Below are 17873 nucleotides of genomic sequence, written 5' to 3' on the forward strand. Positions count from 1 at the left end.
CTTTGCAGTCAGCTGAGATGAAAATCTTGTCATAAAGACAATACTCCTGACTGCGTTGGCCTCCATCAAGAGGGTAGGGGACCTGTAGGCATTTTCGGTCGACGAATCGTGCCTGGAATTCGGGCCTGGTAACTCTCATGTGATCATGAGACCCTGGCCTGGATATGTGCCCAAGGTTCCCACTACTCCCTTCCGGGACCAGGTGGTGAGCCTGCAAGCGCTGCCTTCGGAGGAGGCAGACCCAGCCCTAGCTTTTCTGTCCTGTCCGTGCTCTCCGGACTTACGTGGACAGAACGCAAAGCTTCAGGACCTCAGAGCAGCTCTTCGTCTGTTACGGAGGACAGCAGAAGGGAAAGGCTGTCTCCAAGCAGAGGATGGCCCACTGGATAGTGGATGCCATCGTCTTGGCTTATGAGTCCCAAGACGTGCCCTGCCCGCTCGGGTTAAGAGCCACTCCACTAGGGGTGTTGCCTCTTCCTGGGCGCTGGCTCGTGGCGCCTCGCCGACAGATATTTGTTGAGCTGTGGGCTGGGCGACACCTAACACGTTCGCTAGGTTCTATAGCCTCCGTGTAGAGCCGGTATCTTCCTGTGTGCTCACTTCCCATAGTCAGTAACACCGAAGTGCCTGTTCTAGTGTCGGCTTGCTGCGCCATTCCCTCCCCTATGGTAAACGGATACGTGCGCTTATCTGCTCCAGTCGAGTTCCCCAGAACGGCGAACCTTGTTGAGTCCTCCGCAACCCACGGCAGTCGGACATGGCGGAGCGTTCGACGCCAGGTCTAACACTCGTATGCATTGGTGGAACTTGTGTTAGGCTGGGTTCCATATGTTGTGACCCCCACGGCGGTCCCATATGTGTATTCTTCCACGGTACGGCTCCCTACGGCGAGCCCGTGTCTTACCCTCGGCAGAGTCTCTTCTGCCGTCTCAGGAAGGTGTTGTTCCCCTCCTCTAATTGGTCGGGGCCACCCCTGGGACTTCCGTATGTTGTGCTGCCCACGGCCAGCCCATACGTGTGTTCTCCACATGGTAACTCCCTCTGGGCATGATGTGGCTTCCGCAGCGGCCTTCACAGGCACGTCGAACATGGCCGACTGAAAGGGAACGTCTCGGTTACGTATGGTAACCCTCGTTCCCTGAAGGAGGGAACGGAGACGTACGTCTCGTCGCCACAGTTGCTGTACCATCACTGCAGGGCAGAGTCACTAAGTTCGGCTCCTCAGTGAAAAACAGCGTGCATTCGCTCTTGTTCCTGTTTATACCCGCGGCGCGGGGCGGAGCGCGAGATGCAAATCTTGCACACCAATGGCCCATTGGCCTGTTCTCTATATCTCGAAGCTAATAGGGGCTCCCTGAAGTGAACCCAATTCGTCGGTACGTCCGATGTACGTGTCCGTTCCATCCTTCAGGGAACGAGGGTTACCATACGTAACCGAGACGTTTTGCGTTATCAATTAAAGGGTTAGTTCACCCAAAAATGAAAATTATGCCATTAATTACTCACCCTCATGTCGTTCAACACCCGTAAGACCTCCGTTCATCTTCGGAACACAAATGAAGATATTTTTGTTGAAAGCTGATGGCTGAGAAAGGCCTCCGATAGGCCTCCATTGGCATTCAGTAAATTCACACTCCCAAGACCCATAAAAGGCACTAAAAACGTTGTTACAAAGTCCATCTCACCACAGTGGCTCTACAATAATTTTACGATGCGACGACAATAGTTTTTGTGTGCAAAAAAAAAATCAAAATAATGCTTTTATCCAACTTGTTCTTGTCTTCCGTGTATGCCTCCACGACGCATGCGCGAGAATATTATGCAGATCTGGTGTTTGGACAAATGACCCAGAAGCGATTTGTTTACAAGCAGAGGAAGACGCGCGTCTCTAAGCTGTTGAATTCTACATTGATCGTGCTTTAGGTCTAGGCCTGGTGCTCAAAATGGGGCTAAAGTGTGCATTTCATGGATTCTCGAATGCCGGCGCTATGTCATATTCTCGCGCATGCGTCGTGGAGGCATACACGGAAGACAAAAAGAGGTTGAATAAAGTCGTAATTTTTATTTTTTTTTGCGCACAAAAACTATTGTCGTCGCTTCGTAAAATTATTGTAGAGCCACTGTGGTGAGATGGACTTTGTAACAACGTTTTAAGTGCCTTTTATGGGTCTTGTTAGTGTAAATGTACTGAATGCCAATGGAGGCCTATCTGAGACCTTTCTCAGCCATCAGCTTTCAACAAAAATATCTTCATTTGTGTTCCGAAGATGAACGGAGGTCTTACGGGTGTCGAACGCATGAGGGTGAGTAATTAATGACATAATTTTCATTTTTGGGTGAACTAACCCTTTAAAGCATGTTTTGAAGGATACAAGTGTATCCTTTTCATCTTCCAGTCACCAACAATCCTTTGCAAACTTTCAAAGTCATGAAACAGATTTAGTAGAAAATGAATCACCACTAAGATCAACCAAGTCATTATGTAACAAAAAATAAAAGATTTTGGAGATGAAAGCATTTTTTCTTTTGTTGTAAATTAATCACATAATGCCAAACCTAATGTAATAATGACCATAATGTAAGCCACTGGTAGACCACAGATGGTTGCCATTGACTGTATTGCATTAATAGAATGTCAGTTAATATAAAGATTTTTAATATAAAGTATTTAACCAAAATTTTAAGAGTTTTTTCATGCTATTAAGGTGTAAACCTTAAACCATGCGGACTTGCTAGACTGTCTCATTCTTGTGTTTGCTGAGGAGGACTCTGGTCCAGAAGCCTCAGAAGGACTGGGTAAAGAAGGACAGGATGCAACCTTCCAATTGAGAAGCACCTCACTGACTGTGCTTTTGTCTTTGCCAGGCACAAGCAACTACTGAGGAAGCATCAGATTATTATGAGGATGCTGTTAGCTTTCTCAAAGCAAAACAGACAGAAGGATCCTTCAACTTTGGTACATCACAGAGAATCTCATTTGTGGAAATTGGTCGGGAAGTTAGTGGCGAATTCAAGTTTCTCAGCAAAGTGTCACAATACAATAATAAGGTAAAGTAATACATTTTGGATATCAACTCATTCATCAACTATCACCTCTTTATTGTCACCATGTACCAGTGTTGCTAAGTATGCATATTATAAAAGTTTTTTTAAGAAATAGATTTGGGCAGTCGCTGGGGGGTTTGGCTTATCTTCAGAATAACAGCTGCATATTAGGTTGCAATATTAATGGTTCAACCCATAAGACAAAATGTATGTATAAGGTTCCAGATTGTTAAAGGGTTAGTTCACCCAAAAATGAAAATTATGTCATTAATTACTCACCCTCATGCGTTCGACACCCGTAAGACCTCCGTTCATCTTCGGAACACAAATGAAGATATTTTTGTTGAATGCTGATGGCTAAGAAAGGCCTCAGATAGGCCTCCATTGGCATTCAGTACATTTACACTCACAAGACCAATAAAAGGCACTTAAAACGTCGGTACAAAGTCCATCTCACCACGGTGGCTCTACAATAATTTTACGATGCGACGACAATAGTTTTTGTGCGCAAAAAAAAAATCAAAATAACGCCTTTATCCAACTTGTTCTTGTCTTGCGTGTGTGCCTCCACGACGCATCCGTGAGAATATTACACAGATCCGGCGTTCGGACACATGACCCAGAAGCGATTTGTTTACAAGCAGAGGAAGACGCGCATATCTAAGCTGTTGAATTCTACATTGATCGTGCTTTAGGTCTCGGCGTAGTTCTCAAAATGGGGCTAAAGTGTGCATTTCTTGGATTCCCGAACCCCGGCGCTACGTCATATTCTCGCGCATGCGATAGATAAAAACTAGATAAAACTCCCCCTGCTGCTACTCTGATTTGCATTTGTGTAGCTCACAGCATGTTCATTTACATGTTAAAGCCTCCCCTAGAATTAAGGGGAGGGGGGGTCATGGGGGACAACTGCCAAGCAAGCCCCACGTCAATTTCCGTCAATTTACGGCAGTTTTCGGTGTTGCCTGCAAATTGCCGTGCACAGTCGTAAACCTGAAGTTTCACGGCAATCTACAGTGCCACATACTGACGAAAATCCCACTTTTCATGCAGTGCTCTAAAATATCCTTTACTCTACCCCCCATAAAAAGATCCCAGAGTTAGTCATCTCTGTGGACGTGAAAAGGCGTTCGACAGAGTCAAGTGGGATTTTCTGGTTTATACTTTAAAGAGATTTGGAATTTGTGATCAATTTCTATCTTGAATTAAGCTTCTCTACACTTCTCCCCTAGCTTGTGTGCGCACAAATAATCATTATTTAAAGGATTTTCCTCTTGGAAGGGGGACAAGGCAAGGTTGCCCGCTCTCCCCGCTGCTGTTCGCTTTGGCTATCGAACCATTAGCCATTGCTCTCAGATGTAGTCCGATGTCAGGCGTTTCCAGGGGGGAAGTGGAGCACAAAGTGTCCGACCTTTTATTGTTTGTCTCTGACCCTGTCAATTCTACTCCTTGCGTTGTTGTCAGAGTTTGGTCAGATTTTAATGCTATAAGTTAAATCTGACTAAAAGCGAACTAATGCCTATTAATAACACTGCCTCTGAATTTCCCTTATTTTCTACCCCTTACAAAAAATAAGTATACTTCAAGTTCATTTTATGAAGTATACTTAAAGGATTAGTTCACTTTTAAATAAACTTTTGCTGATAGTTTACTCACCCCCATGTCATCCAAGATGTCCATGTCTTTCTTTCTTCAGTCGAAAAGAAATTAAGTTTTTTTGATAAAAAACATTCCATGATATTTCCCCATGTAATGTACTTCAATGGGCTCCAAACGGTTCAAGGTCCAAATGACAGTTTCAATACAGCTTCAAAGGGCTTTAAACGAAACCAAACGATATGATACCAGGCAATAAATAAGGGTCTTATCTAGCGAAACGATCAGTTTCTGCGAGAAACCGAGCAGTATTTATGCTATTATTTATGCTCTTATCAGACGAAGTTTTGAATCTCTGAGCTCCGCAATTACTTTCGCCTAGTGAGGTCAAAATATAGATATATCAATCGTAGATGCCTCATTCCACTTATCCGTTCAGGCGCTAATGAGGCATCTGCGTATATATCTATGACCACGGTCATATTTTGACCTCACTAGGCGGAAGTAAATCAACAAAAGTTTATTTAAAAGTGAACTAATCCTTTAAGTAATGTTCAAGTATATTTTTTTAAGTATACTTTATGTAGTAAGTATAATATCAATGTGTAAGTTACATGTGTAACAGCATAACAAGAGTCCACTGTAGACAAGTTGTAGCTGAACCCATGTGCAGTTTATTAATCCAAACATGATTAAAATACAACATAAACAAAGACTTGATTTTGCTTGACTAAACCAAACTAAACTTGACCACGAAAAGAAACATAAAACTCACCAAAAAGTAGTTACACAAACAAAGCTAGACAAGAGACAATTGTAACATGAGGGCTATACAAAGAGTAAAGACTCAACAAGACACCTAAGCACAATGAACCAATAACCAATAAGAATAAGCTTGTTCGAGATGCATCAACGCTGCACAGACCGATCGGCGTATGACATCAAAGTACCGCGAGAATGATTGAAGAGAAAACGACTCCTTGTGCTTTTGAATCGCTCTCGTGGTATGCCTACTTAAATGTCATACACCAATCGGTCTGCGCAGCACCGATACATCTCAAACAAGCCTAAGGTTATGCTGCATTCACACCATGTTGTAATTACCGTAATTACAGGATTACAACAGGCAAAAAGCGTTCGCGTCCTTGTGGAGCTCAAAATTACAGCTTGTAAGATGGGAATTTTCGGAGAGCTCCTACTTGTACCACCTGACTATGTTGATAGTGTTGCCATAGAAACGCATAATTCCCATTCCAAGGACGCAAACTGCTCCAAACAGAAAGTCACGCGTTGTCATCTCAAAACTATTAATAATTATGGAATGGCGTGAACACAGCTTTACACTTGAGACTAGAGAAGCACATGACATGATCACATGACGGGAATGGTGAATAAAACAAATCCATAAGTAAAAAAAGGGGTGATTCTTACAACCCCTAAGATGGTCAATTAAAGGGGTAAAGGGGAGTAACATTCCAGTCTCCTCAAAGACGGCCAGCCGCGAGCGCAGCACCCTCAGCGGCAGCAGTTCACAATCACCGCAAGCCGCCCCCTCGAGAGCGGCTTGGGCGTGCTGCACGCCGAGACACTGCACACAAAGCTGGTGTGTGTCCGTTCCCGTAATATAGTGCGGACACGGGTGCACACACAGCCTAAATCGCTCGCTCGCCATAATTTACCTTTATCACAACACTTTACCTTCAGACTGAACAAAACAGAGCGCTCACGCTGAAGAGCAAAAAAGCTATCTCTGTTGTGTTCAGGACGTCTCTTTGTATCTTTCGGGTATGCCGTCACATACTACGTCATCACGCAACACCAATCGGATTGGGCTGATTCTACTGTTTCTTCAGACGCTTTACGCGAGGGGTGTTCCCCAAAGTGTCGTCACGATGACGCAGTTCGAGTTCCCTCGAAGGGGAACAACATTTCACACGTATTGGGCCTCGCGAGTGGCGTCTTCTCTCCACTTATATGCCACGGGCACTGGCCGGATTGGAGAGCTTGTCGGGGACGTCACAGGAACACGGGGATCAGGTGAACGTCGAGGGCCAATAGGACGGGACTAAGAAAGTGAAAGTAAAAAAGAAGAAAGACTCGGGAAGAGAAGAAAACATAACCAATACAAGAACGTAATCATCAAGTGATCAAGGGCTTAGTGTGTTCCATTTAAACCTTATGCATGAGTTCTGCCAGATGTGGGCTCTCGTGCAACGTTAGCAATGATGCACATCAGAGTTCATGAGATGGAGGGAAGTATAGCGAGTGATGAGCCTAAAAATTTGGAGTGGAACGTAGCCATGAAAACATAGACATGAATACAAAACCAAACTTGGCAAACAGTATATTAGATCCATGCATTCGGTCTTAAAGTGACAGCAGCCTAATATTTATGTTGCCATTTGAGTCATTAATGTTAATCAAGCAAAAAAAGACAAAGAGAAAATCTCACTGCTCTTTAGTAAATTTAGTGGAATTAATCTATTTTTGATCTATATTTAATTTATACAGTGAAGACTATGCAGTGTTGTTTTACATTTAATTACTTTTTGTTGATAAAGACGTTTGATGTTTTTATTTTGATTATTTATTTCACATGAATACTATATTTGTTAAGCTTTAAGTTGTTCCTAATCTCCTCTAAAAGAGGGAATGGAATAAGTTGCACATGTTGCTTGCCAATAAATAATGAGTTCAATTCATACTGTCTCATCTCTTAATTTTTTTAACTTAAAATACACTGTTGTTAAGAATAGTTGGCCTATTATTTATGATAGACACGCTATGGTGTGTAATAGATACGTGCTATAGATACGTATTTCATGAGATTGTGTTGCCAGAACACTCAGGACCAAGACTGAGCTGAACGTACACCTTCAAACAGGAAAATTATCTTAAGCACACAACTAAGACAATGCTAGAGTTGCTTAGGAATGACTCTGTGAATGTCCTTGTGTGAACCACCTAGAACCAATCAAACATCTCTGGAGAGACCTGACATGGCTGTCTCCAACCAGACAGTTTAAGAGAGTCGGTAGAGAAGAATGGCAAAAAATCCCCAAATCTAGGTGTGCAATGCTTGTTGCATCATACCCAAAAAGTCCAGAGGCTGTAATCGCTGCCAAAGTTACTTCAAAGAGTGAGTTAAGGGTCTGAATACTTGATATTTCAGTTTTTCATTTTTTGTATAATTGCGAAGTCATCACCATTCTGGTTTTTGCTTTGTCATTATGGACAATGGAGCATAGATTGATGTTGGGGGAAAAATGTGTATTTTCAATTGAGTACCCTGAAAATGTAAACACTGTGACTCTCTCTGTGGCACTATCCAAAACATTGCTTTCTGTTTGCTTGAGCATTCCGACCAGCTTGGGCACAGCAACACTGACTCAAACAATGGCACAAGTTTGACTCTTTTAAATAACTATTTTGTTTGTCTGACCTGTGCAGATATTTAATGGTAAAACTATACAGGCTGGATAACACATTCACACACATTCAGCTTTTAATTTTTTGCATGCCTCCTTTGCATATTTAGGAGATGGGCTTTGTCAGGCTGTTGTCAACAGTACAAACGGCTCAATTTAAGATGAGAAGCAAAGACTTGACTCTGGATGAGGACATGCTCTGGGCTCTGGGGGATCTGCCAGATCAGTACAATTTTGGTGCATATTCCAATTTCTTCAATGAATATGGTACACACTATGTCACTGAGGGAACGATGGGTGGGGTCCTTGATTATGTTGCGGTTGTGAACAAGAATGCCATGAAAAGAAATGGTAAGTAAATTACAAATGCAACCTAAATAAAATGGATAGAGTATTGCAAATACATGACTCAACTGTATTTAGCTATCTTTATTCAAGTAAGAAAATGTAATTGGTATTTGTACTTCTTCCCACGTTCTTCTCACTATTAGAAAAAAATGGACAAGAGATTGGAGCGTGCCTTGGTTTTTCTTTGGGCCTGACATTGAATGCTCATGTCACAGTTTCAACAAAAGTAAAAGACTGTAAAAAAGTTGGAACAATGGACGAGAGTATGTAACTTGGAGCCCCATGCATTTAGTTTTTTTTTTTGGTTTTATACTTTTATTATTATGACTTTTTTTTTTTATTCAACTTTTTTTTTTTTTTTTTTTTCAACAGTTCGTGGTGAGTCCAACAGTGCTATTGAGGATATCTTTGGCTTTGTGAAGGGCGGACACACAGGCACCAGCAGTGGAAGTTTGGGTATCAGAGATGCCAAAAGCTACCAGGATTGGGGGAAAAGTCTCAAATATAACCCTGCGCTAATTGAGTTTGAGGTGCATTTGCCTTACTTACTTGTCATGTAGTTGTTTCAAACTTTATTTCAGGGGTTCAGGGAAGTTTAGTATAAATGTAACTTGACAGTGAGCTATAAATCTATGCTTTAGTAATTCGGAGTGTCTATTTACACCAAGTGCAAATAGAGTCCCGTGTTGGCAAGTGCTATTTGCACTAGCTCAGTCTTACAATGCCTGGTTGGGCCAAACAAGATTTAAAAAATACATATGTATATCAACATCTTCAGTTTCGTAGTCAGTAAAGTGTAAGGTTCAAGGTCCTTGGTTTTGTCTCGATAAACCCGGGTTCGAATCCGCCTTTTGCCAAGCAAGCTCTTCTTTCTTTCCCCATCACACATCACATCAGAAAGGCATTTACTTTTAATAAAAATTAAGAACATTTTCTAAAAATGGAAATAAAGTGCCTAACGCAATGTTTAATTATAATAAAAGCATTTATTGGGTAGGGTTATGGGTATGTGTAGGGAGTGCTTTTATTGTCCCATTAAGGCGGCATCTATTTAATAATTTTAATAAATATGATAATTTACACTCTGTTATTATTGCATCCTGTTAATGTACAACAATAGTGAGGTACAAATAGTATGTATCTGTCAATATAAAGTATAAATTGCATGTAGGCATGTGCCGGTAGCAAATTTTCATGTTGCGATTAATTGCTGAAGCTTTTATCACGGTATACGGTATTATCACGATATTTATAAAAAAAAAGTTGCAAAAAAAGTGTTGTCATACTATAACAGGTTAAAAAACTTTCTTATAACAAAAGAACCAAACATTTAAATACAATAAAGCAATACACAAAAAATGTATAAAGTAAACAAAATTTTTTGAAACAGATTAAAGTGCTAAAGAATTATAAAGAAAATAGTTAACACTTTACAATAATGTCTCGCCAGTTAATGCATTAAAATTAACAAAGAGCGAATAGCTACATTTTTACAGAAGTTACTCTTCTTTGATAATGTTAGTTTAAAAAAGCAACTGTTAGTTAGAGTAAGCTCAGGTCCATTAAATAATACAGTTACAACTTTTGATTTTAATAATGTGTTATTAAATGCTGAAATGTACATTTAACTAAGATTAATACATGCTTTAGAAGTATTTTTCATTGTCAGTTTGTTAATGAATGAACTAATGTTAAATACTGGAGCCATATTGTAAAGTGTGATTGAACAACAGTCAGAACATATTCAAACAATATCTAGGGCATGTAATTTAAAACTTAAAAAAAAAAAATTAAGTTTGAAAATGACTTTAAGTCTTTAAGTATTAGGTTATGTGATGACGAGCACCGGATTATGGTTACTGGGGAAACGGCTGTATTTCTGCTGTTCCATCAGCGCCCTCTGCTGTCTGAAAGTGAATGTGCACTTCAGTGCATCTTCACTCCTTCCGCCATGTGCTCGGCTCATGAACGGTCTGTTTACATCAGTGCGCGTTCCTCTTTGACGCTCTGTTCATTTTAAACGGTTGATGGGTAAAGTATTCTTAAAATACATTCTAAAAATCTGAATAATTCGTAATAAATAATTATTCACGGTATTTTGAAGTGCCCACGATAACAATATTGTGCATGTTCATTATTGCGGTATATCGTATTACCGTTTACCGGCACATGTCTAATTGCATGTAATAACTATTTACAGTCTGTAGCAAGCATTAAACTTTTTTTAATCACTCTGGTCAAATGCTATCCAGCTTCTTCAGTTCACATTCACCAGTCACTGTTTGAGTGATTTGTGAGAGAAAACACTTCGACAAAACCCTCCAGTTTTAAAAAGTTTCAAAGTTGTTTTTTTGCTCCACTCTGATTAGTTTTCTTCTATTTTCTGAACCTTTCATGAACGCCACAAACACGGATAGGAAAAGTGGAAAAATTATCGTGATTTTAACGGTAAAAGACTGTAAAAATGAACATTTGGGTTTTATGTTACATTTAATGTTGTTAAATTAATGTTTATTGCGTTTTTAAAATTGCATGTGTGTTACCATGATGATGTTTAGAGTTTGTGTGAATGACACTGTGCACCTTCTATATATTAGTGTCCTCCTAAGCTGCTTGTGATGAGCTTTGATTCATCACCACTGTGATTGGTGGTTGTCAGTATATATGAAAGGAACAGATATTAGTATTTCAATAGGTTGGTCATTTAACATTATTTCAGCTAATGAAATATGTTTATTTGCTTAAATCTGTAAAACCTAAAATGTTGCTACTGTATTTTTTTACGGTAAAGTTCTGGTAAAGTCCAGCTGCCATTTTTTTACCTGACAGTTGTTTTTAAGAGGTTTTTTTTTGTTTTTTTTCTTCACTGTACCATATGTACACACAAAAATTGTGTGACATGCATGCTGTCCTTCACTGCAGCATTTCCAACCTAGGTTACTGATTATGAACGATTATCAACCCAAAGTTTGATCTCTGTCAAAGCTCTGTGTTTGAAATGTTTAATTTAAGCTATATTCTATTTATAATTATTTATTTTCTTTTTCTGGTCATTGTGGTTCTATCATAGATTTTACCAATATACGAGTTGGTTCGTTTAAGCACAGCAGTCGAGCAGCTACGCACAAAGTTGCCCCACTTGAAGATGGCATGGGAAGAGTATATGGAGAACTTCAACCCATGTCGCTGTGCCCCCTGCATGAATAATGGCCTTCCCATGCTCTCCAGGACAGCGTGTAGTTGTATATGTAAAAGTGGATACAGAGGTAATGCCTGTGAGGAGACTGAAAGAAAAGGTAATGTACTTACTTACTTTATAACTCTTACTTTACAAATGTATGTGGTTTGAAGACTGGCAGTATGTCAGAAGAGGCTAAACTCTATTCTAAATAAACATAATTGCTGTGTCTGAGAGCTGAAAAATAAGCCTGAAGGGCTTGATCAGGTGCATTTAATTAAGGTTGAAGTTAAACTCTGCAGGGCTGTGGCCCTCCAAGAACTGAGTTTTGCACCCCTGGGGGCCGATCAGAGTAAAATTTTAGTCTGAAAAGTATGTCAAAATTCTAAGAATGACGTAATTTTACTCTTATTCCTAGAGTAAGGGTAGGTCGCCTACAGTGGTTCAGGCTGCAGGGTTGCTGAATGGCTAAAGAAACGTTCACAGCAAGAACATCACAACACATGCAATTACAGAAACGCACTGTAAATACTCACAACTAGGGATGCACCGAATCCACATTTTTGGGGTTCGGCCGAATACCGAATCCATTGGTTAAGATTCTACCAAATTCTTCTCCCATCCAGTCCATTAACACAGTAAACACATTAATGAAGTAAACAATGTCCACAGCATTTTATTTTATTTTAACTGTAAAAAAAAAAAATAAAGAATAGGTAACGTTATGCCAGGATGACAAAGTGGGAAAAACTATTTTGACAATTACCATAGGCTTGTTTATCCAAATCAATATCCACAGTATTAGCCTTTTAGATTTATAATCCCATAAAGTACAAACCAAAACCTTTCTATAAAAGTGTAACAATGCAAAGAAAAGTGTTTTTTCCTTCTTTTATCAAAATATGTTTGGCGACAACTGATTTATTGAACATTTACTCAATAAACATGGATAATGATTAACATAAAGTAGGCTGTTGTTTCGTTTAGAACAGTAGGCTATGATTAGAACAGTAGCCAAATATTACGAAAAATCACAAACACATTGTCACAAGCACGCCAGGCTCCACCCTCTCCCAAACACAACGTGCACCTTCACCGGAAAATACTGATCACACACACCTGCGCATCATCATAACTGCAATCACCACCTGCACTTAAGCCCCACGCAATCACTCAGTCACTGTCTGGTCTCAGTTGCACATGCCCACGCTACCCCTTGCGGTTACACTTTATTTCGATAGTCCACTTTAAACATTCTACTAACTATAAGTAACTTTGCAACTACATGTCAACTAACTGTCATTAGAGTATTAGTTGACTGTCAGTAGACTGGTAGGTGATGGTTAGGTGTTAGGGTTCGGGTTAGTAGAATAAGTTGAATTGTAGTTGCCAAGTTACTTATAGTCAGTAGAATGTCTGTTGGGGGACCAACAAAATAAAGTTTTAGTAAATATTAAGCAGACAGTCTACAAATACTCTAATGACAGTTAGTTGACATGTAGTTGCAAAGTTACTTATAGTTAGTAGAATGTCTAAAGTGGACTATCAAAATAAAGTGTTACCCTGCTTGCTTCTACGGACTCACCTGTGTTTACCTACCTGTTCTCCCTGTCTCCTGAGTGTCTCCTCGTCTCGTCTCCTGGTCTCCATCGCTCCATCGTCCTGTTCATCCAGTCACCTGAATTCAGACGTACAGTATTACACATTGACTTTACCATTCCGCTGGACTTCATCTTCTGTTACTCGCCTCATCTGCTCACATCCTGGTTTCTGTTAATAAACTCTGTTTACCCCTGCCATCAGTTCTCCGTGTCACCTCTGTTGTAACAGAAGACCGGACCCACACCGCACAGCACCAGGATGAGCACCCCGGATCCCTTCAAGGAGCTCGTCGACGCTGTTCGGCGAGCTCCTTCCTCCAGCACACCTGCACCTTCACCAGCGAGCACTTCCGGAAACAACACCACCGCTTCTTCGCCCCCGAGTGCGCCAGACCGGCGCCCTTCTCTGGTTCGGTGGAGGATTGCAAAGGATTTCTGCTTCAATGTTCGCTGGTCCTGGAGATGCAGCCGCACCTGTACCCACACGATCGCGCCAAGGTGGCGTTCATCACTTCGCAGCTATCTGGTAAAGCGCTCCGTTGGGTGGAATCTCTGTGGTCCAATGACAGTCCTGTGATTCAGACCCTCTCCGGTTTCATCGCACACTTCAAAGAGTTTTGGAAAACCCTCCTGGGATTCGTCTATCGGTGAGCAGCTCTATCATTTGAAACAAGGTTCACTTTCTGTAAATGAGTATGCCCTCCAGTTTCGAACCCTCGCTGCTGCCAGTGGTTGGAACGAGCAATCCCTGATAACAACCTACCGACAGGGTCTGGATCCTCAGGTGCGGCTGCATCTCGCTGCATACGAGGATACCATCGGGCTTAAACGATTCATCCAACTCTCCATCCGCTTCGCCACTCGTATGCAGTCGGGTATCGAAGAACACCAGGGCCAGCCGTCCTTCTCTCCTTTCCTCCGCCGACCAGATGGTGTCAGCCCTCCAGAACCAGCCCACGAGGCTATGCAGCTGGAGAATTCCCGACTGACAGTGGCTGAGTGGCAGAGGCGGCTGACCAAGAGTCTGTGTCTGTATTGTGGTATTCCCGGGCATTACATCTCCAAATGCCCCGTTCGTCCTCCACGTCCCATGGTGAGTGCTATCATTCCTTCCCTAAGTAAAATGCAACCACTCACCACTACTGTAAACCTTACTGCTGCCGGTATCTCCCTTCCAGTTACTGCCCTCCTCGATTCTGGGTCAGCCGGCAACTTCATCTCGGGCACCCTCTGCCGCCAGCTCAAGCTCCGCACGTCTGCTACTCCGACCATCTACCAGATCCAATCAATAACAGGAAAGCCCCTCTGTCGGAGACAGGTCAGTCGCTCCGCGGCCCCTATCGGCATTCAAGTGGGAATCCTCCATATGGAACGTAAACATCTGCTGGTTCTGGAGGAATCATCTTAGGGCGCCCATGGTTAGAGCAGCACAACCCGGTCATCTCCTGGAAGACAGGAGAAGTCCTGAAGTGGGGCGACAGCTGTTTCCCAGACTGCTTCCCGGTATGTCAATCTCCTCGTCCCTAAGATCTCCCAGTCTGCGCCACGTCCATCGAGAGTCCGGTAGAGAGACGTTCGGTGGATGTCCCTTCCTGCTACGCCCCCTTCAGCGACGTCTTCTGTCCCCAACGGGCTTCCAAGCTGCCTCCCCATCGGCCATGGGACTGTGCCATCGATCTGCTGCCAGGTGAGCCAGTGCCCAGAGGAAAGATCTACCCCCTCTCACTCCCGGAGGAGAAGGCCATGGAGGACTACATCAAGGAGGCGCTGGAGCAAGGTTACATCCGTCCATCCACTTCCCCTGCTGCTTCGAGTTTTTTCTTCGTGGCAAAGAAGGACGGAGGCTTGCGGCCCTGTATAGATTACCGAGCACTCAACAACATAACCATCAAGTTCCGTTATCCCCTTCCTCTCGTCCCAGCTGCCCTGGAACATCTTCGTGGTGCCACTGTGTTCACGAAGTTGGACCTCCGCAGCGTGTACAACCTCATCCGAATACGTGAGGGGGACAAGTGGAAGACCGCCTTCATCACGCACACCGGCCACTACGAGTACCTTGTGATGCCTTATGGACTCGCCAACGCCTCCTCCGTATTCCAGGATTTCATCCATGAGGTGCTCCGGGAGTGTCTCCACAAGTTCGTACTTGTCTATATCGACGATATCCTGATATACTCCCGGAGCCTGGCCGAACATCGCCACCACGTTGCGGAGGTCCTCCAACGCCTGAGGAGCTTCCAGCTATTCCTCAAAGCCGAAAAGTGCTCGTTCCATCAGCCCTCAGTGCAGTTCCTCGGTTACAACATCGACCGCAGTGGCATTCCGGATGGACGAGGGGAAGGTGGAAGCCATCCGGTCTTGGCCAACCCCCTCCACAGTCAAAGAACTCCAACAATTCCTCGGCTTCGCCAATTTCTACCATCGATTCATCCAACACTACAGTTCCATCTCCAGTCCACTCACCAGTCTCCTTCGAAACAAGCCCAAGTCTCTGTCCTGGACCCCATCCGCCACTGAAGCCTTACAGACCCTCAAGACTGCCTTCACCATCGCTCCCCTCCTCGTCCACCCTGATCCAGAGCTGCCCTTCGTAGTGGAGGTGGATGCCTCGACCACCGGAGTGGGGGTGGTCCTATCTCAGCAGCAGGGGAACCCTAGTCGTCTCCACCCATGTGCCTTCTTCTCCCGCAAGCTCAGCCCGGCGGAGATAAACTACGACATGCAAACCGCGAACTCCTCGCCATCAAACTTGCGCTGGAGGAGTTGAGGCACTGGCTAGAGGGCTCTAAACACCCCTTCCTTGTACTATCCGACCATAAGAACCTGGGTTACCTCCGAGAGGCAAAACGCCTGAACCCCCGACAAACAAACAATATAATTCTTATTCTCAGTGAACAAAGATTCATTATTAAACGAAAATTATTGCACAACCATCAAATTGTTGGCAATATGCATTAGTAGGTTATGTTAATCACCATTAAACAAAAGAAGAAGAAGTAGAATGGCGGCTTCTTCTTAGCGTCTGTTTCCATGGTGAATCATCGATTTGTTGCTCTGTTGAGAATGTCTTGTGTGTTAACCCGGGAACATACTCTGAGTTGCCTGAACTTACTCTGGGACTCGTTTTTTGAACCAGCATACCTCGAGTAAGCAAGATTTGGGTTAATCAACTGAGAGTTTGGGGTATAGGCCTATGTGACGGTAATGCCGAGTTCACACTGCCCGATTTTAGGCCGGATTTTGACAAATCATAGGCAAATCGGTGCTTGTGCATGTGAGTGACAATCACACAGTGTGAATTATCAAAGATCTGAGAGAATCGCGATTCAAAATCCTGCTGTGTGAAATATGTTCTGACTGAAAAATGCATTGACGATGACCTACAGCCAATGAGAGAGCAAGATACAGAGCAGCGGGAGGAGTTATAGACCAGAATCTCAGTATTTTAATCAAGCGGCAACCTCTTGCGGTCTCTCTTGAAGCCAATACGGAAATGACTTAAACTGCAATTCCTCGACTGGCCACTAGGAACAGGCTCCAGAAGGGAGCAGAATATATAATTACATTATATAAAGCCTTAAAGTTCTGCATAATTAAGGGCGTGACCACTTTGAGTGACCGGTGGATAGCCATTTATCTGCTGTCTGTTAGTCATCGCGTCACCTCAGCTCCACCCACGTTCCGCCTCTTTGCCCATTTTCTATTATCCAGGAGTGACGCACGATGACGCGCTGCCAAGATGGCAACGGCCAGCTCGACCCTACTTTACGCTTCAAAATTGCTCTTCAGAATCATATGGGTGACGTCAGGGACACTACATCCATACATTTTGTACAGTCTATGATTTTAATAGATATATTTACAATTCTATCAAACAGAAAAAAAGCACAAACATTTGCTTGACCAGCTGTAACAGCAGCACATTGCAAAATAATTTATTTACCTCAAACTCTCTCTACCTCAATTTTTGCTCCCTGTGTCTCCCTAACCATTTTTCTCCGCCATAATCTTTATTTTTATTTTTTTCTCCTTTTCGCTGCAAATCAGCGCACAGACAATTTGGATAGCAAACTTTCAAAATAAAGGATGTAATTTTATTCCACATGAATAATTATTCATGTTTTATTAATTATTAATTTATTTTTTGAGCGGTGATGAAATATATTGCTCTTATAAATACTTGCCAGCGTTTCAGTAATACTGGTGTAACGAATGTAGCAATTATGGGCGCAGACATATAGATGAATTAATCTTCCAAATTATTCAATCAAATGAACATCCCCCTCACAAAGCCCAATTCAGCTCCAGACCCCAGGAAATCGACCATTGATCACGAGAGAGATGGAGGCTCGATTCTGCCCGGAGCTACTAGTTGTTGATAACTGACTTCCTATGGACTTTTGTTCAAAACTCAGTTAAAGAGGACAGAGGACTCGTTGTGTTCACAAGACAAAGAAACAACCAGACCTCTGTCTTTTCAGTGACCGGTAAATGAACTCCACGACACAGCTAAAACTCCAAGCAAGCTCACAGAAACTGTTACATTCAGAGTGCATCAAATCACTGATTATTGGACTTTCATTCAAATAGCCTTTGACATAGCTTGTTAGTGTGTTTACAACTGATAAACGTGACTATTATGCATGTATTTTACTCCCAATTCATGCAATTATGTAA

The 17873-nt window shown here is 42.6% G+C and overlaps 1 protein-coding gene across 2 annotated transcripts in view; it reads left to right on the forward strand.

The window, feature by feature from the left end:
* Positions 1-17873, forward strand: part of c8a (complement component 8, alpha polypeptide) — a 67897-nt gene that overhangs the window by 46443 nt on the left and 3581 nt on the right. The window contains exons 6-10 of one of the 2 annotated variants that reach the window (XM_079819539.1): positions 2866-3048; positions 8180-8420; positions 8561-8680; positions 8790-8947; positions 11488-11713. In XM_079819539.1, the coding sequence (XP_079675665.1) occupies positions 2866-3048; positions 8180-8420; positions 8561-8680; positions 8790-8947; positions 11488-11713 (928 nt within the window). The remainder of the gene's footprint in view (positions 1-2865; positions 3049-8179; positions 8421-8560; positions 8681-8789; positions 8948-11487; positions 11714-17873) is intronic. The other variant, XM_079819540.1, reaches the window with a different exon arrangement.

This window comes from Gobio gobio (assembly GCF_949357685.1).
Source record: "Gobio gobio genome assembly, chromosome: 6".
Taxonomy (NCBI): Eukaryota; Metazoa; Chordata; class Actinopteri; order Cypriniformes; family Gobionidae; genus Gobio; species Gobio gobio.